This window comes from Mesoplodon bidens (genome assembly GCF_964165515.1).
Source record: "Mesoplodon bidens genome assembly, chromosome: 11".
In the NCBI taxonomy this organism is placed as follows: Eukaryota; Metazoa; Chordata; class Mammalia; order Artiodactyla; family Ziphiidae; genus Mesoplodon; species Mesoplodon bidens.
Window position 1 is genome coordinate 48,205,130 of NC_138167.1, and position 27,904 is coordinate 48,233,033.

A 27,904-nucleotide genomic window follows, 5' to 3' on the forward strand; every position below is an offset into this window, starting at 1 on the left:
TCTGGTCACTGGGTCCCTCTACACCTCTAGACAAGTCTTTTGAATAGACCAAAGGCAACCTCATGCTGACTGTCCTCTATGTGGCCCACATTGGGTCCAGGAAAACATTTCACATTTGTCATCCCTACCAAATCTGGGTGTGCTGGTGGATCCCAATGCAGCCACCTCTGTTTTATAGCCACTGCCTTCTTTTATTTATATGCAAGAGTCAGTGCAGTTCTCTGTGTTTTACAACTATGGGAAACAATTTCCAAGCTCTCTGGCCCCACAGAGCCCCTCTTTAAGCTTGAGAAGAATGCAGCACCAGCGCTGCCTCTCTCTCTGGGTGGGAAGGGAGCGGGATCTCAACAAAACACATTTCTCCACAAGAAACCTCTTCACAGACCCTTTCTCTCTACACTTTCTTGATCTCACCATGAAGTAGAACTGTTCTTCAGCATCAGCTTTGTACAGTAAAATGTTGTTGAAATAGTGATCTTTAACTGCAATTGACTGTTTGCAAATCTGTCTCCCAATCCTTAAAAATAAGGAAATGTACTAAGCATCCTTAATTTATAAGACGCTGGGAGGAGGCTCACTGAACTTTTCCAGTTCGCCATTCCCTCACTGACATACAAGAACTATCTGGGCCCTGCTTTACTCTCAAAATGGTTAAATTCTGTTGCTCAGAGCAAGCTTTGGGGAAGGGGTGCTGGGGAACTCTTGGTTAAACGGGCTGCGGGGTAGATCACGGCTCTTAACAGTCTGCCTGTGTGGGCTGCTTTACTCTTTGCATGCACCACTACGTGCTGCTGGCTTCGAAATGTTTGTGCTTTGCATGGAAAAATCATCACTCGGAGGTGTCAGCATCTCTCTGGTTGGGAAAGGTTAATGTCAGCATGTACGTATTTTTTCAGCCCTCAACATTTGGGCTAGTACTCCTCATGAGTGCTTGTTTATCTTTGATATATCAATAGTTTCCTTTGAGGAAGGGTGGACAATATCCAGAAGGGTTCCGAGGAGCATCGATGCGTTCCAATGTTATGAAAAGTGCTGGAAGTCTCTTTTATTTGCCAAAGACGCTTCTTACTAACAGTTTATTCTCCTAACGAACCGCATCGGTGTCGCGAGTTTGGGAATAATCTGGGAATTGGCTGTTCAGGTCCGGTATCAGATGGAGACAGTGGGAGGCAGCGGAGGGCTCGGATGAACTCATTGCAGGCCTGCTTCACGCAGGCACAGCCCCACGGAGTTGGTCGAACAGCCAGCGGGGAGTGAGCTCTTTGCCCACCACCGCCACGGACCCAGCGCCCGGCCAGCAGCCGACAGCGCCCCATTGCGCCTGCGCAAACCCTGTGGCGGGGCTAGATAGCAAAGCGGTTAACTAAGCCTTGGTTGGACCAAGGCGGCGTCACAAGTCTGCGCAGGCGCGTTCCGCCTTCGGACACTGGTCGCTGCGCAGGCGCCCATTCTAGTCACCTACCCTGTAAACAGAGGGGCCCGCGGGAGGCAACTTCTGCTTCCGGGTCACGTCTTGACAGCGGCTTTCACCACCCAGGTCAGCCCTGCAGTTCGGTGAGTGTTGCTCCGCTGCAGAAATGTCTGCAGCCTGGTTCACTAATCCGGGGCACCACGCCCAGTAACGCTTCCTCCACTCCCAGCTCGGGGTCCGCCAGCCCTCGAGGCTGGGACCTCGTTCCGGGCCTTGGGGAGATCGGGGCAGGGGTTGGTCCGCCTCAGGGGCTCCCCTGGCAGATTTCACGACCCCGTTTCAATACCGGCCCCGGGAGACCTGCTGGAATTGCTGCGGTCTCTGAGGAGCCCGTGCGGAAAGTGACACCACATGTCTTCGCATTTCGTGCAGTTGTCCACCGCCCCCCTAGATTCGGCGAGACCAAGCTGCCGCGACTCCTCCCCCAAGCAGGTGCAGTGGGGCGGGGGCCCGCCTGGGCGGGCGGAAGCCTGGCTTCACTAGCACCAGAGCTCTTGAACGTCACCTCTCTCCTCCCTTGCTTCTAGCTTCGCAATTAAAAACAAACAAACAAACAAAACCCCCCAAAAACCCTTGGGGTTGTCTCTGGATCCGAAGTGAGAGAAAACGGGAGAGAGAGGACTTTCAGCAGAGGAAAGGGGAGACTTGGGGTCAAACCGTGCATAGGCTGCTGCCCGGAGATACGCCGAGTTTAGATTTCGTTGACCCTCCCTGACAGTGAGTGTTGTCTGTGTGCCCCGAAGTTTCACACTTCAGCACGAGCTTCGAGGCGGCAGCAGCAGAGGACCAGTGGTCATATTCTGAGTTAGGAGTTCTTAGCCTGGAGCCCAAGGGCGCTCCGAAAATGACTGCAGGGTCTAGTTTTTTCAGATTATCATGACCCAGAAATGGTTAACAGAGCCACTTCGGTGTAAGCCTTCCACTTTGGACGCTCTGTTTTCTGCCCCCGTTCTTGAAATCGCTGACTCAAATGCAGCTATGCCTTTCCCCCCTTTTTCCTTGCAACAAAGAAGTGTAAGATACAGACCCTTTGTCTCTGAGGAGTTTCGTGGCTGTTGGAGAGATTAAAACGTATGCCAAGTCTAAGCTATCTAGAAAATTTCAGGTAGGCATATAAACAAGTGTGTAAGCTTACTTATTCTTAATAAAGTAGGGGAGAACACCCAGTTTGAATCATTGATACCTATGAATTGAATATTTTTAAATTGCATTCCATTAATTAGTACTGTATATATTTTAAACAGATAAATGGCTACTGATTAGCAAAATGGAAACTATTAGAGTTTATAGTATATTACATAATGTATAAGGGGATAGTCCTTCACAAAAGGCAAAAGTTACATAGTATGAATTGACTAAAATAATTTTTTGGATTTTTCCCTTAGTAGTCATCATATGCATAAGATGTTTAATTACTGCAAGTCTTGGATTTTTTTAGGATCCAAAGTAATAAGCTTTACACTGGTTCAACAGATACTTATTGAGAACCTGCCATGTGCCAGGCACTATTAAAAATAACACTATATTTACCGCCAAGGAGCTTATAGTTTGATGAGAACATGGATTCCTAAACAGTTATACCTAGAGAGCCGTACAGCATACCATGCTTTCTCTAGTTTGATATATGCTTTTTCATAGAAATACTCCACCTTCTTCGCTGTAACCTTAAATGTTCCCCAACTGATACATGGCTCTTTTACAGCCAAAACTTATCATAGTTGAATTTAAGTATATTGCATTATTTTCTTCTTCCAACGCCGAACTCAAGTCTGCTTCACAGTTGTCACAAATGGCCAATTTTTAAATTCATTTTTCACTCTTAAATGTGCTTGTTTTCGTACAACTGCAAGCATATGTCATTGGTGTGAACTTTGAAATTTTTTTCTAATTTTATATAGATGACCCCAGAGTAATTATACTTCGGCGTTCCTTCCTTATTTTAGAATATTACCTCAAAAACTTCCTATTTTTTTCTTTGCTGAAGACATTTTAAACTGTTTCACAGATGCCTTGTCATTTGTATTTGTTCCATCTCTTCTCACAAGTAGCAATCACTCCCATACCCTTTAGTCAGTCAATCAACCAGTATTTATTAAATACCTACTTTTTGTAAGACTCTGTGGCTGGCCTTATATGGGCCAAAAAAGTAGAAGACAAGGACCTTGCCTTCCAATTGATTACAGTTTAGATGGAAAGACAGTATGGCCATAACTATACTGCAAGGCCAAATGTAACAAGTAACCTAAAGGGGGTGCTGATAATAAAGACCACATAATTCAGAGGAGGAAAAGAATGTTTTGTGGCATCTTTAGCCTTTAAAAGAATCCCCTTCCTTGCCTAGTCTTTTTTAAACCACACAGAGCTCCATGGGGAGCTTAGAGCCTCTTGGGGAAATCTTGTGCTAGGCTAGGTCAGAGAGTAGAACTGAGATTTCAAGGGTCAGAACATCTGCATCCAGGTTTACCCAGCTCCTTCAGCAACTATTATAATCTATTTCTTATGATTAAGAAAAAATGATATTAATGAATCATTGATCTATTTGAAATCTGGTTTTAGTAGTGGGAAGGCCTCAGAGAACCTCTAACGCTAAGGACAGGTGTGCTCAGTGAGACTGTGTATGCCTAAAACATCTTTGTTTCAGGCAGTTTGGAGCATGTGAACGTACTCTGAGCCTTGATGAGTTCCAGTATGTGGTATATTATGCAGAGCATTCAGAGCAAATACTCTCTCTCAGAGCGCTTAATCCGAACAATCGCTGCCATTCGTTCCTTCCCACATGACAATGTAGAGGACCTCATCAGAGGGGTGAGTGTGCTGTGTTGATGCAAGAGTCCTTGGGGAGGTGAAGTGGGAAAGCTCCCGGGGAATCCTAATGGATGACAGATTTGCAGCTCTGACTCAGCACAAGATCACAGGGAGTTTTTACAGTCTTCTAAAATGTATTAACTTGACCATTAAAATATATTTAGCCTATGTTTTGCTTCTCTTCCCTTCTGCCTTTCACTTTGCGCCTATGATATTTTTCTTCAGGAATTATGTTCTAGATAAACCTAGTCCCTTGTTCTCTATAAAATCTCCGTCTGCATATGGTGCATATGGGACCCAGCAAGCTCAAAGTCTTCAACACATGCTGTACTAAGGGAGGAAGGAGGCAAGCAAAGCATAAGCGGCTTTCAAATCCTTGTGTTTTGTAATAATTACATGGAGAGATATCATTGGCCTACTGTCTTACCAACAGCCACCACTTACAGTTCCACAGAGAAGATCAACCCCTAAAATGCATGGTAATTTTTGACTTAAGAAAACTCCTTAACTATCTGATGTCTAACCACTACTATTCAGTAATTCTGCTGAATGACTAGTATCCTAGAAGGGCTTTGATGCCTTTTTCTGTGTATTATTCCTGTTGAAGAGAAGTTACAGGGTCATTTTTTTGGTCACTAGAGAATGCATCCAGATGGTTACTTCTGTACATTCTTTTTAACAACTTTAGAGTCCTTATTTATAGCCTAGAGCCCTGTAGCTGCTTCAGAGTTGTGTGGCACAGCTGTGAGAAGAAAAAGTCATACAGCATTAGCTTGTTCTCGGCAAAAGTGGTATCAGAAGACTCAGCAGAAGAAACTTTGTCACGTTCTAATTCTAGCTCTGCTGCTGAGTCATTCTGTGACTTTGGTCTGCTGTGGTATCTTCATCTTCTTTACCAGATTTGAAATAGAAGTACCAGTGGGGGCTAGGTGGCAGAGGATGCTGATACTAATAGTCTACTTTGAAGATGTTTATAAACAAAGAGATAACATTAAGATGACCTTGCTATTAGTGATGGTCATCTGTCAGGTGGCAAAAGAGCATGCCAGTTCTCCTGGCTTCAGTCTGAAAGACTCCCTTTCCTGACTTTTTCAGAGCATGGTAGCCATAGAAATTGGATTGCTTTTCCAACCTTCCTGCCTGATGATAAGGTTCTACCGCTTTTACATATAAGGTTATGTCCTCAGTGATGTCCAAATGACCATCTGGCAGTCTAGCTTGTGGAGAAACTTAATGACTTGATCTAAGGGATCGACAGTTCCTTTCGCTCATCTTCAGTGTATTCTCTTGGTTTGGATATTGGCATTATAATATCATTTAATGAACAGGAAGAGAGACTGGGGCTGGTAGTATGTTTACAGTACAGAGCTAGAACCCTTTTCCCCCCGGACCTTGTTCTGAGTCTTGTCCTGCGTGGTGAGCCAGAGCTGAACACACCGATCGAAGTTTCCTTCCGCCCACAGGGAGCAGATGTGAACTGTACCCACGGCACGCTCAAGCCCCTGCACTGTGCATGCATGGTGTCCGATGCTGACTGTGTGGAATTACTGCTGGAGAAGGGAGCTGAGGTAAGGTTTCTAACGCTGTCCCATCAGTGATGCACTAAACTTGAGCTTCACACTTTCCTACAATTTCTTGTCTCTTCTCCCATTTCTTCCTACCTTCTAGCTCCTGGTAACACTGGCATGGCCAATATTAAAACAAAATGTAATGCTGAATCATCCGAAGCATTTCATTCCTTTGCCTTTCTTTCTTACACTGTCCATGACCCCAGGAAGAGGGAATTTTTATCTCCCCTTAATCTCTCAGCCTTCCTTCTAGGGTTGTTTATATTTCCATTTAATCCTCTCATTGCCTGTTGACTATCCAGGCCCCTCAACCCTGATTCGACGTAAACCACTTGAGACCTGCTACTGGATGTACACTTCTAATACCTCTGTCACTGGAAAATAGATCACTAGGCAGTCCCTTCCCCAGGATTGAGCTACTTGTGCTCTTTCTGCCCACTGATTTTTTTCTGTCTTAGCATATCTTGTTCCTATTTTCTTTCGAATGTATCTTAACATAAAAAAACATAGATTACTTTTTATTGGCATTAGCAAGAAGCAGCATAGTATACTGAATGATTAAAAGAACAGAGTCTGGAAACATACTTCATGAATTTGAATTCCAGCTCTGTCACTTCCAGCTGTGTGACCTTGACCAAGTTACTTAACCTTTCTTTGCCTTAGTTTCCCCATCTGTAAAAGGATGATGATAGTGGTGTCTTCTTCATAAGGTTGTAAACTGTTTAGAGCACTGGCATGTAGTAATTACTAAGTAAGTGCCTATTAAATAAATAAATCAGCAGTTTTGACAGCTTTTGAGGCATCTTCAAGGTGCACACGCTGCGGCACTCATTTGAATCAGACATGCCATGAAGCTGGTGTGCAGGCCCCAGACACACTGGTCAGTAAGCCTGCTTCAGCCCCCGGCATCCTCACCTCCACACCGCCATGTTGTTCTCTACTTGTCATTAACTATCCCGTAACTTTTATGAGTGACCCTGAAGTGAAAGCCAGTGATTAATGTCAATGATAAAAGTGAAACTACCCCGGGGGGCAGTGGGGGAGGCAGTTTTTAGCTAAGTAGAAGGTTGAACTCAGTTAAATATCGCAGGGGTTTTTTTTTTAGTGCCTTTCATGGGAGAAGATAATTCACTATTTAAACCTGGGATCTGAAGTCTTTGTAGCCTTCAAAAATTATAGGTGATGCTGAGTTTTAGCAAGCCAGCTGCTCTTCCAGCACTGGAAGATCTGTGTTCTTTCCTCCACATGCTTTCCTCCAGGCTCTTTTGTGACCTCACAGCATATGTTTGCAGGGGGCTGACTTGGATGAACAATCTGAGCTTCTCTGGATGGTTAAAGGACACAGCAGAGCTACATGGGCAGAATCTTGACCTCATTATTTTTCAGTCTGGTTGCCGTTAGCCACGGGATACAGAGTGAGTCAGGATAAGTAAAATAATCCAAAACCTTTTCTCTGGCCAGTATGTTCAAGCCGCTTTCCAATAAACGTCTTTCAGAGTAGTTACGAGGACTTAGACTTCATCTTCTCTTTCTTTCCCCTTACTGGTAGAGGTCCTGGTGAATAGTAAATAAGAACATGGAAGCAAAACCCTAGATAATGCAGGCCAGCTAATTGGCGGACATCAGTGTCGGTTGTCTGGACAGTTGTTTTCCTATTTGCTCCTCAGCTCCTGTCATAGCTCCATCCTGATCACCATGACTCCCTGGGAATTGCTTGTTGACCCTCACGTTCAGAACGTTACATAGCAAAGGTAGTGGATAGACACATGCAAGCGTCTTTGCCAGCCTGTCGTCCTCTCAGTTGTCTATACACTGTAATGTAGTGGCTCCCGCTTTACAGGTGAATGCCCTGGATGGTTATAACCGAACAGCCCTCCACTATGCAGCCGAGAAAGATGAGGCTTGTGTGGAGGTCCTGTTGGAATATGGTGCAAACCCCAACGCACTGGACGGCAACCGAGACACCCCACTTCATTGGGCAGCCTTTAAGAACAATGCCGAGTGTGTGCGGGCCCTCCTAGAGAGCGGGGCCTCTGTCAACGCCCTGGATTACAACAATGACACCCCGCTCAGCTGGGCTGCCATGAAGGGAAATCTTGAGAGCGTCAGCATCCTTCTTGATTATGGTGCAGAGGTCAGAGTCATCAACCTAAAAGGCCAGACGCCCATCTCCCGCCTGGTGGCTCTGCTAGTCAGGGGACTTGGAACAGAGAAAGAGGACTCTTGCTTCGAGCTCCTCCACAGAGCTGTGGGACACTTTGAATTAAGGAAAAATGGCACCATGCCACGAGAAGTGGCCAAAGACCAGCAGCTATGTGAAAAACTGACTGTTCTGTGCTCAGCCCCAGGGACCCTCAAAACCCTCTCTCGCTATGCTGTGCGCCGGAGCCTGGGACTCCAGTATCTGCCAGATGCGGTGAAGGGCCTTCCACTGCCAGCTTCTCTGAAGGAATACCTGTTACTCGTAGAATAGCCCAGAGGAGATGAGTGCACCGTCAGGCAGGCAACTCTGGGTGAGGTTTTGCCCTGCAGCACTGTCTCTGTCTTGGAAAACAGGGAAAGCAGTTGTTCCTGCTCTGTGGTTTCTGTTTCAAGGCAACATGTCACAACAGTAACCTCCACATCACCTCCCCTCCCCAAACCAAGCAACCAAAAACGTCCCTTCACTTTTGTTTCTGTTTCTTGCTTACCTGGCTTTTCATATTGCACCCGGAAAAGGAAGAGGTCTCCCCGATCCTCGCTTTAGGGAAGAAGTCAACAGCGAGACTCAGTTTGTCTCAGAAGATGAAGCGTATTTATAGGACATGTGTTTGGTTTTCCTGAGGGGACCTGATTAACGTTTTCTGAAGAATCCCTCTTAGCAACATTTTAATTGATCTGTGAAGAAGTTTAAGAAAATTCCAGCTAACAATTGCAGCCCCCAAAGGAAGATACTACAACCTCAAATGGTGTGCAGTTCAGAATTGGGCTGGATGATATCCCTAGAATCATCCTGGGGCATTCAGAAGGGACTGGCCCCCTTTCTCACCATCGAAGGGAAGGGCAGCCTTTGCTTCTTCTTCATGGGTGTGCCCAAGGGTTACAGTAGTTCAGCAATGTTACTTTAGAAAGACTGTCTTGCTGCTTTCCATATAGTAGAAGGGATAGGAGGTTCTAAGCAGTCCTAAGAACTAACAGTCCTCAGAACTTTTCTTCTAACACAGTTCTTTCTCCTCCTGACAGCCAGTTTTCTGTAGTGGGCTTGACAGGCACTTCCTGCACCGTAGGCAAAGGTGTTTGCTCTAGCACAGGAGGACATGGGCTGGGCTGCCTTTTCTCTCTGGTCTTCTTCATTCACTCTGCTAAGTGAATGTTTTCACTTTTGTTTTCAGGTGTTTTGGAAACTTTACTTTTTACTGATCTGTACTGGACATTGGTGGAGGGGGTGGAGAGTTGAAGAGTGGGGGAGGAGCATTATAAGAGCTTCCTCTGAGGTGACCCACTTACCCAAAAAAGATCTGTTTTAGTGAACAATACTTAGTCTACAGTACTCTCTCTTTTCATGTTCCTAAACTAGATCAAGGTGTTATTGATCCTAGATGACCTTATGCAAATGTGAAAAACTTTTTTTTTTAACTGATTGGGAACTATAAATAAAAATGAACAGAATCTGCTGACACAGCTAATTTGAAAAAGTTTGTCCGCTTTTGTCCTTTTGCTGTTGGTGTTTTTTGCTCACTTAAAAAAAAAAAAAGAAATAAACAGTTCTAAAAGCAAGTTTGGCAATTTCTACTGTTCCTACTTTTCTGTACCTTATTTAATTACCGTGAGCCTCAGTGTCCTCATCTCTGAAATGGGGCTGTCACCACCACCTGCATTGGCTGTTTTGAAGAATCAGTGATAACAGTGCTTGATATTTATTAATTTTTCTTCCCCTTAAAGAACTGTACAAAGAGCATTTGGCTGCTTTAATGCTGGGCTCTGACAAGACTTCTCGATCATTTTCTTTTTATTTTATAAATTTATTTTATTTTATTTATTTTTGGCTGCGTTGGGTCTTCGTTGCTGCGCGTGGGCTTTCTCTAGTTGTGGCGAGTGGGGGCTACTCTTCATTGCAGTGCACAGGCTTCTCATTGCGGTGGCTTCTCTTATTGCGGAGCACGGGCTCTAGGCGCGTGGGCTTTAGTAGTTGTGGCACGCGGGCTCAGTAGTTGTGGCCCACGGGCTTAGTTGCTCTGGGGCATGTGGTATCTTCCTGGACCAGGGCTCGAACCCATGTCCCCTGCATTGGCAGGCAGGTTCTTAACCACTGCGCCACCAGGGAAACCCTCAGTCATTTTTTAGAACTGTTTTTAGGATATAGCAGTTATACTTTGCACAGCCAGCAAAAGTGAAGTACTACAGATAATCCTTTCCTCCATCCCTTGTAAAACCTCAAACCTCCATCCTGCTTCAGCAAGCAAGCGAGGAAACTGTGTAGGTTGGGAGGAATATGTACGCTTGTGCCAAGAGCCAGGATCTGATTATTGGAGACTAATCTCAAGCCTGGCATTGACAGGGCAGCATCCTATCAACTGGGGGAACAGTCTGTAGTCCCAATCCTAAGAACCAACTGTATTACATGGATACTTGCTAATGAGGAAGTATGGGACAGAAAACAAATTGAGCTGAAAAGAACTGACAATTTTCCTAAGCAGTATTTCAACCAACCCACCAAACTAGGTCCAGGACTGGGTGTCTCTATTTCCCAGGCATTCAAAATGTACATGTCTCCCCACCGATGGTGTCTGGCTTTCATCGAGGAAGGAGCACAGGGGAAAAGTTGAGAAGGAAGAACCCTGGATTGTCAGAGGAAGAGTAGAGATTGGGGGATGGCTGGAAAACAGCAATGCTGGGTAATGGGTAGATGATCAAGAGGTGAAACACAACTTCATGCTTAAGGAAGACGGGAGCATCCTGTTGGCTGCAGAGGATGCAGGAGGGATTAGTTGCGGGATGAGGATAGGGACAGTGTCCTATGTTTTAGGACCCTGTGTACAGAGTCAAGAGATGTCCAAGAACAGAGAGAAGTACATGGGGTTAGCGCATGGGCTGCATTTTCCTAGGTGTCCACTGGGCAGAGTCTGGTGCTTGAGGCTGATAGGAATGCACTTGTGAAGATGATAATAGGAGAACCAAAAGCACAGTGACCAGTTGGCATTTATTAGTGTAGTTATGGTTTGTCACTGTCGTAAATGTAGTAGAGGAACCAAGACTTTGTTATCACAAAGAAATAAATAAAGCTTATTTTTAGGGAAATTCTAACCGAGTAACTGAAATCGAGCAGTAGCACTAGAGGAGCCCAGCCTTGTGTGACACATGAAGCTGGGGGTAGAAGTCAGGATAAATTCTACCTACAAGGAACTTACGCTTACTGCCCCCTGCCCCAGCTCCCTGGCCAGAGCTGACCATGGCTGCAGTTACAGAATAAAAGGAAACCTAATTGAAAGTGAGCTGAGCTGAAACACTTGAGAATGCATGGACTTGGATCTATCAGGGTGAGCTGACCATGATCAGACGATCCGTTCCTCTCACTGCAAAGAGGTTTAGGCGGTAGCTTCTCCGGACCGCTTCCGACTGACGTGCTCAAAGTGGGCGTGCTCTGAGGTATCCAAGTCAATCTCATACTTGGCTAGGATTTTGAGGATGGGCCTCAGCTTCAGCCACCACTGTTCCTTGGGGATGCGGTGCCTACAGAGGAACGAGGTAGATGATGATTTAATCTTTAGCACCCCAATCAACTTCTATCAAAGGCTATGGGAAGAAGTTGAGCAGAAGAGGCTGGATTTGGGGCCTGGGCATCAGATCTGAAGTAGGTACGACTACAGGTGTTACTCCTAAAAGAAAAGGACTGCAGAGGGTGAGCAGCTTGGGAAGGGTAGATCTCGAAACTACCGGGGAGAGAACCACCGCAGGAGGTAGAGGTACTCACTCAAAATCCGTCTGTTCCTTCAGCTCAGTCACGGCTTGAAAGACCAGGGCCCTCTTACGCATCCCCAGAACACAGCCTGAGTCTGGGGTATTGGCAAAGATCCGCCCTGCAACAGGGATAGTCAGTCAGCTTCTATACTGGGAACCAGCTTCTAGGAAGGGGGCTCACCCTCTTACCCCACCTACCATTACGGTAACTCTCTTTGATTTTCCCAGACATCCAGTTCATAGCCTTGGCACCCATCTTAGTGGCAAAATTCCTGTCAAATGGAGTTGGGCTCCCACCCTGGAAAAAGAATCATAAAAATTACACGGGGAAGGACTCTAATGAAGTGGCAAAGATATGGGAATACACAGAGAAAAGTTTATAACCAGAAAAAGGAATCCAGAAGTCTAACTATGAAAGGAAATCCTGAAACAGGGCCGGGAACCAGGGCAAGCTGGCCTAGTGTATTTGGCCGTTTATCAGACTTCAGAGTAACTAATTAGTACAAGGGGATGACTGGTCTCACAGTCGCCTCTTCCAGCTCTGTAGCTGCATGACCCTGTTCATTTCCTTCTAGTCTTACTGGCCATTCCGTCAATTCCCTGCCCCTCATTAGCTTAGCAGCTTCTATCAGTCGCCATCATCAATGACACAAGTGTTCCTTGTGACCCAATTTGGATGCTCTTGGTAGCACCTCAGAATAACATAAAACATGGTGCAGAGTTTCTCTGAACAAAGCAGAAGTGGGAAAATGGGAAGGAAGGAAAAACAGAAAATAGGTCATCATACTTTATCCAATAGCACCCCATTCCTGCAGGAGCTGCTAAGCCCATTCAAACTGAGATAATGTGAATTCATCTGTGGGTATAGAAAGGTCAAAGGTCAATGCTTAAGAGGCATCTGCGGGGACATTTGGGATGGGGTAGGCCTCAGACCACTAGTATCATCTGTGAGTGAGGCCTGCCTTGGGTGGGGATTGAATGTGGGTGACAGAAAGGGATTCCTTTCCCCTTGAAACTCCAGTTAGTAGAGATGGAGCCCAACCCTAGCAAGGTGCCTGTACTCATCTCACAGGTTCCCCACAAAAGGCAGCATGCTGTGGTGGCGAAAGCACTGGACCAGCTCATTTTGACCTCATTCCAGCCTGACAAGTGGCCCTGGAAAAAGCATTTCTCCTCTGTGAGCCTCATTTCCTTCATCTGAAGCAGTGGTTCTCAACTGGAGACGATTCGGCCCCCAGGGGAAATGTCTAGAGACATTTTTTTCAGTCGTACAAGTGGGGAGGGTGTGCTACTGGCATCTAGTGAGTAAGAGTACAGGGATGCTGCTAAGTAAGCAATCCTACACCACACAGAACAACCACAAAGAATTTTCCAGCTCAAAATGGCAAGAGCGCCAAGGTTGAGAAACCCTGCCCTAAATAAAGAGGATGAACCACAGAATGTCTAAGGCCATTTCCAAGGTAAAGGTTTCTGATTCTGTGACTGTAAAAGCCTGCAGGCCCACGCTCTGTGGCAGCCCCGACAGCCTCCAGCGGGTCGGAGGCTAGTGGGAGATTCAGTGACTGTTGGGGGTTATTTATGGCTGTCTGGTGACGGGCATGGCGTGTCTTCCGCACCTGCTGCATGTGGCCAAGCACATTCTTCCTGCTGTCGAAGATGCCCTTGCCCTCCTCAGAGTACAAGTTGAAGATGAAGTCAGTGGTATAGTTCTCATTGCACTTCTCATTCCTGCAGGAGAGACCGAAGCCTGTGCCGGGCATTGTCCCCCTCCCTCCACCCGCCTTCTGCCTTGGTCAGCTTTGCCCCTCCCGGTTCCATCTCCCACCGCGGTCCAGGCGCTCTCCATTTGTGTCCAGACTCCTCAGGGTGTCCCAGCCACGGATGCAGTCTGACTAGGGCCAAAGGCTGACTATTGCTTCTCTTCACTTAGGAGCAAACCGGGGATGAGGTACCTTAACACCAGTCCCCTCTTCACAGTTGTTTTCATCTTTTGTACCAGATGTTCCACATTCACCTGAAAATGAAACAGAAAATCCAAAGCCCGGCTGAGAGTGGATCCGGCTGGGCAGGCTCATAGTTCCCTTCCTCCCTGCCAGGCGTCTGCAGGAGGGAGAGGGACATGAAGAGGGCTATTTACAGCCCAGGGCCTGAACCGTGCCTAAGCCCCTTAAGAAGGTCAGTGCAGACTGAAATTAAGACTCCAGATGCGACAGGCAAAACAGGCAGAGGGAAAGTTGGACAAAGCGTGGCAACTGTCAGTTTTCGGCTCCTTCAGGGGTTTCCAGTTCTCCCTCCCTCAGAGGGCTGACCCTGCTCTCCTTGTAGGTCTCTAAATGGGCTGTGTCTGGGTTGCATCCGTCCGTGTACAGCAGTGATTCACCCAGAAGCAGTCGCTTCATTGGGCTTTAAGTTGGGGGTGAAGGAGGGAAAAGGTCACCCTCCACTGCAGGCAGGGGTTGGCTGGGCCCTTGGATTAGGGAGTTCCCTCACTTTGTGGCTCACAAAGTTTCCCTCACAAAGTTCCCTCCACTTTGTGGCTCTTTTTCCCTCCAGTGAACGGGGATCTTGGAAAACGAGGATCATAAAGGTATCCCCTCAAAAAATGGAATGAGGACTCCAGTTTGGTAGCAAGGGAAATCTGGCAGGGGTGGGGGTGGGTGTGTGACTTTCTCAATCAGTTAAACCACCTACTCAAAGTTTAGAAAGGTTTTGTAACCTCACTAAACCTTTCTGATCTATAATATGGAGATACTATCTCCCTTGCATGTCTGCTATGAAAATAAAATGCAAAAGCACGTAAAGTGCTTAGCTGCATACCACCCTTCAAACAAATGCTCCAGCAACAGGAGCGGCGGCCACGTACAGGAGGTTACACCAGAGAATGCCCGCCCGGTGCTCCTTCTAGGACTCCACACACAGACCACACATCAGCTCTGTCCTCGCCTTGGGCTCTCACAGCTTAGGTCGCTGTAGGGACAGTGGGGAGAGACTGGGGCGGGGAGAGGGGCTCTGGGTAGCCGTCTACCTGCAGGTCTCGAATGGTGAAGGGCTCCTCAAAGATATAGGCAGCATCGGCCCCGGCTGCCAGGCCCGCCATGGTGGCCAGGTAGCCGCAATAGCCACCCATAGTTTCAATGATAAACACCCGGCGCTTGGTGCCTGCCGCTGACTGCTTGATGCGGTCACAGGTCTGCAAAGACAACAGGTCATAGAAAGACATGGTCAGGGGTGTGATTCTTGTCACTTTGCTGGCCCCTTCCATCACCCAACTCTGGAGCGACATCCTCCCCAGGCCAGCGGGGCCCCTACGCCTCATCGAGTGCTTGCCTTCCGGGACAGCAGGCACGTCTGCTAAGCACAGTGTGGAACTCCTCCCCTGGAAGGAAGCTGTCCCTACCCCTCCTGTTGCTCGGAGTAGGGGAACTAGGCTGTAGGACCTCAGAAAGGAAAAATCATTTGATATGCAGAGTACAGACGCCTTTCTAGGTGAGAGGACTCACAATGCGTGGAGGATGGACACCATATGTACGGTTAAAGGCAGTGTGGAGTAAATGCCGGGGCTTGAAGAAGCATTCTTCTAACACTGCCACTTGGTTGGTACAAAACAAGTGGCTCACTTTCTAGGCCCAGACTCGCTCCAGGGATTACAGTCCTGGCCAGAGGCTGGGAAGCAGTGGTGGCCCTCACCATGCAGATGGTGTTGAGAGCCGTGTCGGTCCCCACACTGAAGTCCGAGCCGGGCACGTTGTTGGAGACCGTGGCAGGGATGACCACAAACGGGATGCAGAGCTCGTCATAGTGCTTCCTGCCCTCCATCAGCTCTAGGCCCCCCGTGTAAGCCTGAGAAGATGAGAGCAGCGGGGGTGGGAATGAGGGGAGAGGGAAGGTGGGGGCGGGGGCGGGGGGGGGAGGAAGAAATGGGGGTGGGGGCACTCACCTCAAAGCCCCCGATGATGACAAGGCCCTGAATGTTGAACTTGGTGATGTTGGCACTGATCTGTTCGAAGCTCTTCTTGGGTAGAGTTCTAGTTGGTTGGGGAACAGAATTTGGGGAAGAGACAGCAAAATTGAAGGAGAGAAACGCTAGAGTTAGAAGGCACTTTGTTTATAGTTTCTTAACTTGTGCCCCCTTCCCTACCCCACTTTCTCGTCCCCGTCTGAGGATACACGCTGGGGCTCTGAGTTGCCAGAGCTGCTAAGAGATGTCTGGATTGGCTCGTCTGCCCTCATGAGGCAACTGTGAGCTTGCGGGGAGCGGACCCAGAGACAGCACTGGTCAGGCAGAGCCTGACTGGATGAACTGACGCCCGCGGGCCAAGGCCCGCCTTTCAGGGCGACGAGGAGGAGGCACTCCTGTAATGCACTGACCTTTTAGTTCCAAGTTTGGAACCACCTTGGCCAGTCCAGCCCCCAACATAGCTCCAGCCAGCCTCCTCGATCTGTAGGGAAAGGTCGCACAGGTCCGCATGGTGGCGACACAACTCCTTCAGCTCTGACCCTGCCCCGACACCCACCTGCCCGGACAGAGGAACGCCGGGCACCAGCTTTTCCCACCTCACTCAACTTCCTCCCCTTTCTGCTCGTTCACAAATCTTAAGCGCCTTAGATTACGCCAGGCCCTGTGCTGAACTCTGGGACAGAGAATTAAATCAGACGCGTTGTTTGCAAAGGGTTCATTTCAGCGGCTCCTGCCTGTTCCCACTGCCCTAAAATTAAATACAGTAGTCCCCCTTTATCTGTGATTCCACTTGCCAAGCTTTCAGTTACCTGTGGTCAATCTCAGTCCAAAAATATTAAATGGAAAATTCCAGAAATAAACAATTCACAGGTTTTAAATTGCACGCTGTTCTGAGTGGTGTGATGAAATCTTGCACCATCCCACCCAAGACGTGGGTCATCCCTTTGCCCGGTGTGTCCACAATGTATACGCCACCCACCCGTTAGTACAGAAAGAACTCATAGCATACAGCTGACCCCGAACAGCATGGGGGTCGGGTGCCAACCCTCTGCATAGTCAAAAGTACACGTGTAACTTGACAGTCAGCTCTCACATCCACCGCTCTGCACGCATGGATCCAACCAACCCCCGATCATATAGTACTGCAGTATTTGCCGCTGAGAAGTTCTGGGGACTTCCCTGGCGGTCCAGTGGTTAGGACTTGGTGCTGTCACTGCCGTGGGCCCAGGTTCAAGTCAGGGAACTAAGATCACACAAGCCGTGCAGCGTGCCCCCCCCCACCAAAATATAAAACATTCTGCATGTAAGTGGGCCCATGCAGTTCAAACCCGAGCTGTTCCAGGATCAGCTGTACCTAGGGTTTGGTGCTATAGTGGTTTCAGGCATCCACTGGGGATGTGCCCCCAGCAGATAAGGGGGGACTACTGTATCTACTTCTGCTTGAACCCCAAGAGGAGAAAAAGGCAGTGAGGGATGGGGGAAGGTAAGAGAACAGGCAGGTCAGCCACTACACTTATCCTCTGCACCACTGCTCCTTGGCCCCACAGTAAGCACCCTCCTTCCTTGTATCCCTGTACCTGACCCTTGGCCAGGCCCTCGAAGCCGTCGTGTACAACCAGCACTCGGTTGCCCTGGATGAGACCGATTCTCACGGTGGAGCGGACAGCGGCATTCATGCCTGCGGCCGGGGCCCCCACGTTCATCACGGCCACTGTGTAACAGCCACTCTGGAGAAGGAAGCAGAGGGGGAAGGGGGAAAGGGGACAGCAGTGCGGTGGGGGGACAGGTCAGTGAGGGGAGCTACACTCTGAGTCCCTTATGGTCCTGACAGCACACCCGTCCCTCAGGGAACGCCAGCACAGTCTGTCCCCTCCCCCACACGAGGGAAGCAAAAGTCTTCATCACAGATCAATAAATAAAGCTGTGCTCCCTGATCCCAGGTATCACTGCAAAATGAATAGGAGACCCTCCAGAGCAGTGTTTCCCAAAGTGAGATCCTTGGACCACCTGCTGTATCAGATCCACCCAGGGAGCTTGTTAAATCTGCATATTCCTGACCCTACCCCTGATCTGCATCCCCTCTGAGGGAGGGGAATATGCATGTTTAATCAGCAACCCAGATAATTCTGGTATACGGTAAATGTTAAGAACCACTACGCCAATGGAAGAGGTGGCTCAAATGCGCTTAGGTGTGCTTATTCCAGATTTGCCCAGAGAAAATAATACATGAGGCTTCTTTCCCATTCCTTGCATGCTATCTTGTCAGCCTTAAACTGGATGTGGGTCTTGGCTTAGAGACCTTCAGGACACTCTAAGAACATGGGCTTATATCTGGGGTGACTGAGAGAAAATTATCTTAGTGGGGTCTAGGATTCAGCACTGAAGATTACAGGCAGGCAAAGAAGTAGGCTGTGTGGATTAAGGGTAGCACTTCATAATGGGAGAATAAGGGGAGAGAGCAACTTGCCAGTACCTTAGATACTGGGGCTCTGACATGAGCCAGAAGCTTGTATACCTCCCAGTTGTTCATGAAGCTCCTAAAAAAGTACAGAGAGAGAGAGAAGAGAGAGAGAAAGAGAGAGAGAGAGAGAGAGAGAGAGAGAGAGAGAGAGAGAGAGAGAGAGGCGGTGTCTCCAGGCCATCCCCCAAGGCCAGCAGCCAAGGGGATCTGGTCTGAAGTTTTGCTCCCAGCGTGAAGTTCCACAGGGCAAACCTCTAAGGACATAACTGGGGCCGAGCAGGGATTGGGCAGGGCTGCAAAGAGGCCACTAACTCACCAAACACTCCCTGAGCACTCTTCCCCCCTCGCCTAGAGAAACTTATGATCTAGCTGGGTCCACATATAGAAATAACAGACTATGAAAGGCTAAGGCCAGGGAGAGAATCCCTGGGGTGAACTGAGCCACCTGGTCATCTCACAACTAACTCTCTCTTGGGTCACCTCACAACTAATTATCAGAAGAAACTGTTGCAGAGACAATAAGAAGAGGAAAAAGCAGAAGCTCCTATTTTGGATCTGGAGCTAAGTCGATTTTTGGCTTCATTCTGGCATCTGATTTCTGTCGCTAGTGAGCTCCTGGTCATTTCCTCACCGGCCTCTCAGCTTCAAGGCTTCATCAAATCTCCTCTCATCCATGGCCTTGGTCACGTCTTTGGTCTGAGGGAGGAGCACGGCAACAGTCAGACTCCAGGGCAGAGTTCTGCAGCGCTGGGTTCCCATCCCACGCTGAGACCCTGCCCATCTCTGGGCTTGTGATTGGATCCTGCCCATCCTGTACCCCACCTTTTCTATGCCCCCCAAACTTTCATAGAAGAAGTACCTTTGTTTTTCCTTAATTTTCTGAGTAATGAGCAGCAAAAGAAAAGGGCTGATTCTATGCTCTATTTATTCGAAGATGGGCAGAGTGGAGGAGTACACACAGATAAGATAGCATCCTCCTCCATTCCACACCCAGGGCCCCAGCCTCAGAGTAGCCTCTAAACTAATGACTAAATGAAGACGATCCTGCAGATAACCAGTTAGGAGGGAAGGCTGATCCCTGCCATGTGCTTCCCAACTACTGCTTTCTGCTCTGCGAGCCACAGCTTCAGCCTGGGGCTTTTAGAGATACGGTTCCAGGCAAGGCTGGAGCTTGTCTGGGCTGTAGGTCATTAGGACTCCCAAGTCTCAGCGAGAAGCAACCAGGAGGTGGAGAGCCAGCCCTGAGAATCACCCGGACACCTGAGCTCCCAGCCGCAGCGTCTGCCCTGGGGTATCAGAGGAGCGATTCCTCCGTAACTAGAGCCACCACTTCCTGAGCACTCAGCATCTTCCAGACCATTTACATGTCTTCTCTCCAGTCCATATACTCACCCTCGAGGTGAGTGTTTCTTAGTAACCTCATATTGGTTCAGAGAAACATGTTCAAGGGAGAGATCAGAGAGAGGGATAAGCTACCCAGCCAGACCTTAACAGTATTCCCCTGCTTTTAATAAGTTTGGAGAGAGATTGCACGGGTCTCAGTACTAGGTAGGATGCAGAGTCCCGCATCTTCTTCAGCAACATCTGGTGGATGGGAAAACTGAGGCTTAGTTAGAGAGGTGAGAGCTCCCGCACGAAGCCCATCGTGTGCCTTCCCCACGCGCCTCTTCCTGTGCTGCACCACCTCTCCACCTGCCGCCGCCCTGGTAGCCTCGGCAGCTGCTCTCTTTCCCCGTTAGCTCTAGCTCAGAGACGGGTTTGGGGCTGGCAGGAAGGCAGGGTGGGGTCAGCACTCACCACCTGGACACACTCCATGAGGGGCAGGCGCACAGCCTGGTTACCAGAGAGGCTCACCACACAGGCTGGGGTGTCCGGGGTCCCCTCCAAAAGTGCCATCACTGCTTCCACACCCATCCTGCTGCCCTGCAGGGAGCAGAGACAGTCTGGTTCAAGCCTCCCCATCTAGTCTTGGCCCAGAGAACCTGGGCATTCAAGGCCCTGTCCAAATCACGAGTTGGGTTCCGCATTTAAGGACTGTGGCCGAGAACTCACTGGGCTTTACCTCCCGACCCAGATTTTGTCCAAAGCTTGATGACTGTTCATCCTTTTGCCACCAGAACCCCAAGGACTCTACCTGGTTCCAGAGAAACATATCCACCATAGTAATCAAGGGGATAACCGGGGCTGAATAATATTCCCTTCCTGATGAAAGTAGGATAAGAGGGTACAAACTGAGTATCTGAGGTTAGATCTTAATACTTTCACTCATGCTCAAAGCTCTAAGATACCAGACCTTAGGGGAGCATATCGTTTCCCATCATTTTCTGCAACAAAAGAGAACTCTTGAGCACATGGGAATGGGTCAAGGGCCACTGCAGTCCAGAGTCTGGTGGCAGGGTGGCATGAGCAACGGTTGAAGCCCCTGTGCTGGTCAAGCACTGTCCTGCTGGGAAAGGACAGCAGGTTGAGGGTTCCACGGTGTGAGGGCCCCAGAGCCCCACGACTTACCAGGATTCTGTCAAAGGCCGACGGTGTCCCACCCCGCTGCACATGCCCCAAGACGGTGACCCGGGTATCATACCCCAGACGCTTGACCACCAGCTGAAGGGATCAAGAGAGGGACAGAGAGAGATACAGAGTCAAGGACCTAGACTTAAAGTCAAGGTCCCTAAACAAGCAGGGACCTAGATAAACCAAGGATGACTTAGCCTCTTATCTTGTAATGATTCCTAGGTGGGAGGAAACCAGGGGGCAGGAAACCTGAGGAGACATGTGCAGGACTCAGGGGAGGCTCAGAAACCACCAGGCAGTGGGGCCAGGGTGGGTAAGGCGTCAAGGCCTCTTTGGCTCCATTCATACTAACATTTTTGATGTCTTCTGAGCTGATTGGTTTCCCGTTCCTGTCAATCGCACCCTCAGCCACAATGATGATGTTGAGACGAGAACCACGGTTCCTCGTCTGGTCAAGAACAAAGGAAAAAACGGTCAGTGTTAAGAAACTGCTGGACAGGAAAGAGATCAGCAGAGCAGGGCGAGGGTTTTCGAAGGGCGAAATAAGGCGCCAGTACCTCGCTGAGCCGGCGACACAGGTGCTCCTCCCAGTCATCATCTGGCGGACACTCAGGAATAAACACCCAGTCGGCCCCACAGGACAGAGAGGTGACAAGGGCCAGGTATCTGAGACAAGAGCCAGAAGCGTTGCGCCAGGAGCTACGCTCCACCAACAGCCTCTCCCATTCCTGACAAGGCCCTAGTCCCATAGCCGCTGAAAGGTCTGAGGAGCCGCCGTTTCATTCTTGGGGCGAGGGGAAGAGCCCCACTGGTTCCGCTAATCAGCGAGATTCTGTCCCTGAAGAGGCCCTTCTATCCACGCTCACCTGCCACAGCGGCTCCCCGTCTCAGAGCGCTGTCTGCTCTTTCACAGGTGTATGTGTGGGATGTAAGGGAGGTTGGGTGGAGCCGGGGAAAGGCAGCCACCCCAAGAGGAGTGTGTACACCTCCAATCTGCCACCACTAGGAGGCCTCCCTGGACTCCCCGGGGAAGAGGAAAGGGCTATTGCCTGGTCCACGGCATAGACAAGTCAAGATGGGGGATCTTACCCACAGTGCCGGCCCATCACTTCTAACACAAACGTCCTCTGGTGGCTGTAAGAGACAGACATAGGGCTTGCACAGTCCCAGTGGCCCTATGGCCAGGACCAAGCCCCCACCCACACTGAGGCCAAGGAAACTCTCGGCGAGATGCATTTATGCTGTGGGCTTTCTAGCAGGTCTCCTGAGACACCTGGAAGACCCAGGGTAAACACTTTAGACACAGGGTGTCCCAGGCCTGAGAAAACACCACAGAAAAAGGTGTCAGTACTGAGGCTCTGTGCCTGGGAAGGAGGGGGCCTGGGAAGGGAAGGAGCGAAGGGAAAAGCAGCGGAGGGAGGACTCCACTAACCTCGAATCCTCCAGGATCAACCTGCAGGAGACTGTCACCCGCCCCCGCCCTCCCATTCTCCTGCACTGCTCCCCGAGTCCCTGCCCTTCTGAGCAGTGGCGTAATGGCCGCTACTATCTCTGTGACATGGTTGGAAAGGTTTGGGGCTCCCTGGATTTGTCTCAGTCTGCAGACAAATCATTTAGACAAATCATTTTTAATCATTTAGGAGACCCCACAGGTAGTAAAGACCTGAGAGCAACACATTTGGACAGTGGTAGATAGTGGCCAGAGGCAAGTCTTATGGCATTTGTAGAGCAGTGCAATTCAGTGCTCTAGGGATAATTTTAGTTAAAAACAATGTTCTAGTCCCAGAAAACTGGTCACTGTAGTCACCATAGCTCAAGCACTTTCATCTTCTCTAGTCCCCAGCTGGTTGGTCTGTCCCAGCGCCATCCTCCCACGCCTCCTCCCACTGGGCCCTCACCTCTGAGCGGTAGTGGTGATGGCATCTACAATCTCTGTGATCCGGTGCAGGGCAGAGTCAGTGCCGATGGTCATGTCAGTGCCGCAAAAGTCGTTGTCAATTGAGCCAACCAGACCCACAATGTTCAGGAACCTGGACTTGGCAGCCTCCTCCACTGTGATCTTACCTGACAAGGGGAAGCAAAGCAGGAGGCACTGGGTGAGGTCCCTGGCATGCTAGGGAGCAGGTGACTGGAGAGGGAAGGGGCTGCAGCCAATGGCAGTTGTTGACAATGGCAGATAAAAGAGGGCAGGGCCTCCCTGGTGGCGCAGTGGTTGAGAGTCCGCCTGCCGATGCAGGGGATACGGGTTCGTGCCCCGGTCTGGGAGGATCCCATATGCCGCGGAGCGGCTGGGCCCGTGAGCCATGGCCGCTGGGCCTGCGCATCCGGAGCCTGTGCTCCGCAACGGGAGAGGCCACAACAGTGAGAGGCCCGCATACCGCAAAAAAAAAAAGAAAAAAGAAAGAAAAGAGGGCAAAGACGGCCCTCTGTGTCTGGGCAACAATTTTCCTCCGTGGGAGGGAAAGGCGGGTGCGTGCGCCCATACGCAGAAACCACACTCACGAGAGCAACGTCTCACCTGATTTCTGGAGGTCGCTCAACAAGTCACTCCACTCAGAGCGGAAGGTGTCGGCCCCGGTGAGGCTGCCATCACCCCCAATGACGCACAGGTTGGTGATCCCGCGCTTCACCAGGTTGTGGGCAGCTCGGAGCCGGCCCTCTCGTTCCCGAAAGTCCTTGCACCGGGCGCTTCCAATCACCGTGCCTCCCTTTGGGGAAGAGGTGGGAGTCAGCTCCCCAGGTGACATGGCCAAATTTGGGCTCAACATGCTAAGACTGCCCTATCCCAACACCGTGATGGGCTGGCATCATCACGTGGCTCCCTAGGAAGTTCCCTGACATCCTGAAGAGTCACTGGCCCCTTCTTTTGTGTGTGTCTGGTTTTAAAGTTTTATTCTTCATGAAAAGGATTAATGAAGTTCACATGAATTTCAAATTCCGGAGTCACGAATACTGATGTTTAACTCTGTTGTCTGAGGGTACATAATTGTACAAGCTTAGCCATTAATAGAAGACGTGCGAGTCTTGATTGCCTTAGACACGTTTCTATTTCATTTGCCTATCTCCTTTGACTGCATTCAAGATTGTTCACTTTATCTTAATTTTCAGCTTGGTTCGCATGGGCCTACCCATAGCTTTCCCTGTTTTTAACCTCCTTGTAGTTCACTGAGTTGGTTTTTGTTTTGTTTTGTTTTGTTTTGTTTCTGGGCCCTTCTAAAGGAAGGTGAGATGGTGCTGGCTGAAGTATCACAGGGTCATTCCCATGTTCTGCTACACTTCTTAGAAGACTGCTAAGATGGGCCCATTCCACTGAAGGCTTTGTCACTGTGACTGTCCTAAAGAGAACTAGGAATACACACATATCTGTAGGCTTCTGAAATTATCTCCATCTTTCTCATCTTAGAAGAAGCAGCAGCAGTGACTTCAACAGGGACAAGGCACCGCTAATCCTTTTCCCTTTGCGCCTGGGGATCTGTGTGCTAGTGGGAGGAGCCACAAGACCCAGACATTCACAGGAAAAACAGCTCTGAATATGGAAAGCCCTAAATCCCCAGGAGCTTGTAGATACCCCAAGAGAGGAAAGTACACTTAGGGTTTTCATAAATCATATGAACTCCTGGCATCCATGACTTCGGGGGTATTGATGGAGAATTCTGGCTCATTCTCAGACCACTTTATGGGGCACCACGGCCTGTATAAAGCCTTCACAAAGTGCTGCTCATTAAATTTCTTCCCATGGATTTTTTTTAGGGGATTGAGGTAAAGAATGAGGATACAAATGTAATGTGCAGATTTTTCAGTAAATCGGAAGATGAGTATAGAATGACGTAGAGAACATAGCAAAAAGGGCTGTGGATACAATCGAAATCATCTTAGATTCTTCTTTAAACTCTAAAACGCTCTCTCGGTTCCTTCCTTCCTTAAAAGGTCTGGTATCAGGTCACCTCACCGTCATCACATGAGGACTGGCAAACTTCAGCTCTACTCTGGCTCTGGCTCCAGTCCTCTGGTGAGGTTATTTTCGGGGCCTGACCTCCCCTGTGACCCCAGAGCAGGACCTGTTACGTGCCAGTTCCTCAAGTCTTGCCTCTGACCTTTTTATAAAGAGCAAAGTGTCCTGTGACCACACCCTCAATCCTCCATCCCGCCCCAGGAAACCAGGGTGATGTTTTCAAATGTAAAAAGTAAAGGACAAACATAGCCCCTCTCTGGTCACAGAATCCCTTCTCATCAAACCACATGGCAGGGAATTCAGGAAACCACGAGCCCCAGTCCAAGTGAGGGTGAGACAAGGACAGGACAAATACGGGACAGGAGTCCTCTGGAACATACCAGCTGAAGCATCATCGAAACACTCTCCCAGGTGGCTTCCCTGATGTTATCTCCACCATCCACCAGGCCTTGATAACCCTGTGGGGTACATTACACCCATTCAGCCTCTGCTAGGCTTCCCCCAAACTCCCAGGATTAAGACAGAGTCCCTGGGAAGAGGTTCTCTGAGAATCAAGTCACCCATCCCACCTCCCATTAATGACGCCTAGGTGCTCCTGAGAATAACACAGTCCAAGGAAGGAGACGTCAGCTTTTTCAATACCCTCTTCTAGTTTCTCTCATTCTCTAAACATCAGAATGCCCCTCCTAATATTTGATCTTGATTCCTCTTATTTTTGGTTCATCCCATTTCCTCCCAGGGGAACTAGATGACAGATGGTTTTGATAACCAACAATGGAGGAAGAAAAGAAGGGTATGTTGGAAGGAGCAAGGGAGATAAATGTGACTTGAAAAGATAAGAGACTATACTATAACGTTTGAGAGGAGAAAGGCAGACAGACCTTATGGAAAGAAGAGTGGATAAAGGATGAGAGGAAAAGGAGAGGAGGGAACCAAAGAGGACGTAGAACCTCAGAAAGTAAGGCAAACTGCAGAAACACAGTGGGACTCTAGGGCTCTGTCCCTCCTAGGGCTCCGTCTCTGGATGTATTGAATTTGCTGTGAAATACTAACTCATTTCACCTTCTCTTCTCTTGGGGGAAGTAAAGGGAGGACAGAGCTACTTCTTAATTTAAATCGAACAGGCAACACGAGGACCCAGCCTGCAGATCCCTGGGACCCACTGTCATTACTGGAGCCCCGAGTGGGGAGGGGTGACTCGTGAAGACAGGGAACCAAGACTAACCAGACACAGCAACGTAACTGGGAGGTAAGGAAAGAGGGTGGGGAGGGGGAGGAGAAACCAGAGAAAGAATAATGGGGAGCAGAGCAGAGAACCAACCTCATGGACAAAGAAGACACGGGCACCAGTATAGATGCCAACTCGAACCACAGCCCTGACAGCAGCATTCATACCTGCAAGGAGGAAAGAGTCAGAGAGAGGTTATCCTAAGAAAAGCGGCCCTGGACTCTAAGATCTGAGACAGTCCTTTTCTAAGGCTTTTCTCTGAATCTACAAACCTCTCATCCAATTCTTCTGGCCTCCCCACTAACACTGAATTACTTCATTCAATGTTAATATAGCACAAGTTACCTCCATTCCTCTCCCCTCCCCGCAAAACCCCATCTTTCCTAAGACCTTTCCTTGCCAGGGCAATCTGGGGAATAATAATCTTGAATGCTTATTGTGGGGTTAGATGCTGCTAGATGCTTGTCAATCGCAAACTCATTTAATCCTATCCACAGCTCTGGAGTTGCCTCCATTTTACAGATTTGGAAACTGAAGTTCAAAGAGGTCGAGGTCACAGAGCTAGGATGAGCTCAGCTTTTAATCCAAATCCTAAATGTCTAAACCAACACTGCTGAACTCCATGCTAATCCCAATGGCTGTACGAGGCTTTTCCTTGCCTTCTGCATTGAATCTAGGTATCCAGCTTGTATAGGTTTTTCAGGACAAAGACATGGCTCGCTGGGGCTTAGTGACCTGACCATTCACAAGCTGTTCTTGAGCACAACAATTACTGGCTGGCGGATTCTCCCAGTCTCCACACACACACACAGCTTTTTAGTGTCATTGAGTTGGTGTATGTTCCAGTGTGCACCACACACTGAGGTTCTCTGGCTCCCAAACTACCAGAAGAGGTTGTGACCAAGTGTGCAGACAGAATTCGTGGAGACTCTATGCTCTCCTTCTCCCGCACTGATCTTCTCCTGTGACCCTGTGTGTAACATGTGTATGAGGAACTTACAAATCACGCTGCCAATTATTCTGTTTCCACTGGGAGAAACAATTAGGGCTGAAACAGAGAGGAGAGCCTTTCCTCCTTTTCCCATGTGAGTACTATCCTTCTCCTAGTAGCTACTCAATGACAAGAACTCTCCCCCAAGAGTATGGGAAGGAGCTGACCTGTCTCAACACACAACACATGGTTGTGAAGACCTCCACAGTAGAAAAAATGCCACTGCTTACTGTGCTCAGCACAGCCTCACTGGTGAGACATTCCTGGGTCTTGATCCTGGTAACCCTGTCTTACCTTGTAATGTGAGGAGGTGATGCTGTGATGGATCAGCTTCTTGTAAACCACTTTAATCACCCTCCCTCAGATACCCCTGTATACATTACACATTTTTGTTTCAATCTAAAATCTATTCATATGGTCCTTAACCCTGCCTGGGGAAATATCATATACCAGTGAGCACTAGAGAAGTCAGTAACTGGAAAAATCTACAGCAGCAGACTAAAATCCATAACAAACTATTGCATTATCCAAAGCTATCTGGAATGAAATAGAATCAAAAAGACCAGAAAGTCTGTTTTTTGGGTTTGTTTGTTTGCAGGCTGACAAAGGTTGATATTACATGGCGACAAGCTCCAAATTAAATTGAAGGTTCATTCACTTACTGAACAAATATTTATTAAATACCTCTCATGTTCCTGACACTATGTAGGCACTGGGTATGCATCATGGAATGACAGAGAGTCTGGGGATACCAAGATAAAGGACTCAGGAACGGTCCTCAAGACTTGGGAAGAATTATAGTATTATTCCAAATTGGATCCATATGGAGGGGATTTGTACAAAGCGCAGGGGGGACAAGGAAAAGGAACATCTACGCTGCCAGGAGGAAGCCAGGGAAGGTGATACAGAAAAGACAGCATTTGTCCTGAGGCCTAAAGGATAATTTCCTTTCAAATCTTTTTGCTAGGTGGATGAATTTGGGAAGAGTGTTATAGACAGGAGGAATAGCACAAATAAAGGTG

General features: G+C 48.7%; 2 protein-coding genes across 14 annotated transcripts in view; one reads left to right on the forward strand and one right to left on the reverse strand.

The window, feature by feature from the left end:
* Positions 1-1,463: 1,463 nt before the first annotated feature.
* On the forward strand, positions 1,464-9,596 carry ASB8 (ankyrin repeat and SOCS box containing 8). Of its 6 annotated transcripts, none has more exons than XM_081248882.1 (4): positions 1,464-1,554; positions 4,113-4,276; positions 5,740-5,844; positions 7,685-9,596. In XM_081248882.1, the coding sequence occupies exons 2-4, from the start codon at positions 4,148-4,150 to the stop codon at positions 8,315-8,317; spliced, it is 867 nt and encodes a 288-aa protein (XP_081105008.1). In that variant the 5' UTR covers positions 1,464-1,554; positions 4,113-4,147; the 3' UTR covers positions 8,318-9,596. The 6 variants fall into 6 exon arrangements, with proteins under 6 accessions (XP_081105008.1, XP_081105009.1, XP_081105013.1 ...); XM_081248883.1 differs by having other exon boundaries at positions 4,117-4,276; XM_081248886.1 differs by lacking the exon at positions 4,113-4,276 and adding an exon at positions 4,710-4,755 and having other exon boundaries at positions 1,502-1,554.
* Positions 9,597-11,004: 1,408 nt separating this feature from the next.
* The window catches only part of PFKM (phosphofructokinase, muscle), a 43,690-nt gene continuing 26,790 nt past the window's right edge, over positions 11,005-27,904 (reverse strand). For all 8 annotated transcript variants that reach the window (XM_081248877.1, XM_081248876.1, XM_081248871.1 and 5 more), the window contains 21 exons: positions 25,985-26,058; positions 25,044-25,121; positions 23,230-23,419; positions 22,610-22,775; positions 21,801-21,845; positions 21,269-21,377; positions 21,064-21,159; positions 20,709-20,801; positions 19,998-20,123; positions 18,832-18,896; positions 18,213-18,276; positions 17,317-17,466; positions 16,150-16,220; positions 15,719-15,806; positions 15,469-15,621; positions 14,807-14,971; positions 13,734-13,795; positions 13,398-13,509; positions 11,980-12,079; positions 11,795-11,900; positions 11,005-11,553 (listed from right to left, as the gene is read on the reverse strand). In XM_081248877.1, the coding sequence (XP_081105003.1) occupies positions 11,409-11,553; positions 11,795-11,900; positions 11,980-12,079; positions 13,398-13,509; positions 13,734-13,795; positions 14,807-14,971; positions 15,469-15,621; positions 15,719-15,806; positions 16,150-16,220; positions 17,317-17,466; positions 18,213-18,276; positions 18,832-18,896; positions 19,998-20,123; positions 20,709-20,801; positions 21,064-21,159; positions 21,269-21,377; positions 21,801-21,845; positions 22,610-22,775; positions 23,230-23,419; positions 25,044-25,121; positions 25,985-26,058 (2,258 nt within the window). In that variant the 3' untranslated portion in view covers positions 11,005-11,408. The remainder of the gene's footprint in view (positions 11,554-11,794; positions 11,901-11,979; positions 12,080-13,397; positions 13,510-13,733; positions 13,796-14,806; positions 14,972-15,468; positions 15,622-15,718; positions 15,807-16,149; positions 16,221-17,316; positions 17,467-18,212; positions 18,277-18,831; positions 18,897-19,997; positions 20,124-20,708; positions 20,802-21,063; positions 21,160-21,268; positions 21,378-21,800; positions 21,846-22,609; positions 22,776-23,229; positions 23,420-25,043; positions 25,122-25,984; positions 26,059-27,904) is intronic.

Excerpts from the sequence above, each read along its gene's own strand:
- ASB8 (XM_081248882.1), top strand. The coding sequence starts at position 4,148 with ATGAGTTCCAGTATGTGGTATATTATGCAGAGCATTCAGAGCAAATAC. Across the intron at positions 4,277-5,739 it reads TAGAGGACCTCATCAGAGGG|GGAGCAGATGTGAACTGTAC; the intron begins GTGAGTGTGCTG and ends TTCCGCCCACAG. Across the intron at positions 5,845-7,684 it reads TGCTGGAGAAGGGAGCTGAG|GTGAATGCCCTGGATGGTTA; the intron begins GTAAGGTTTCTA and ends CCCGCTTTACAG.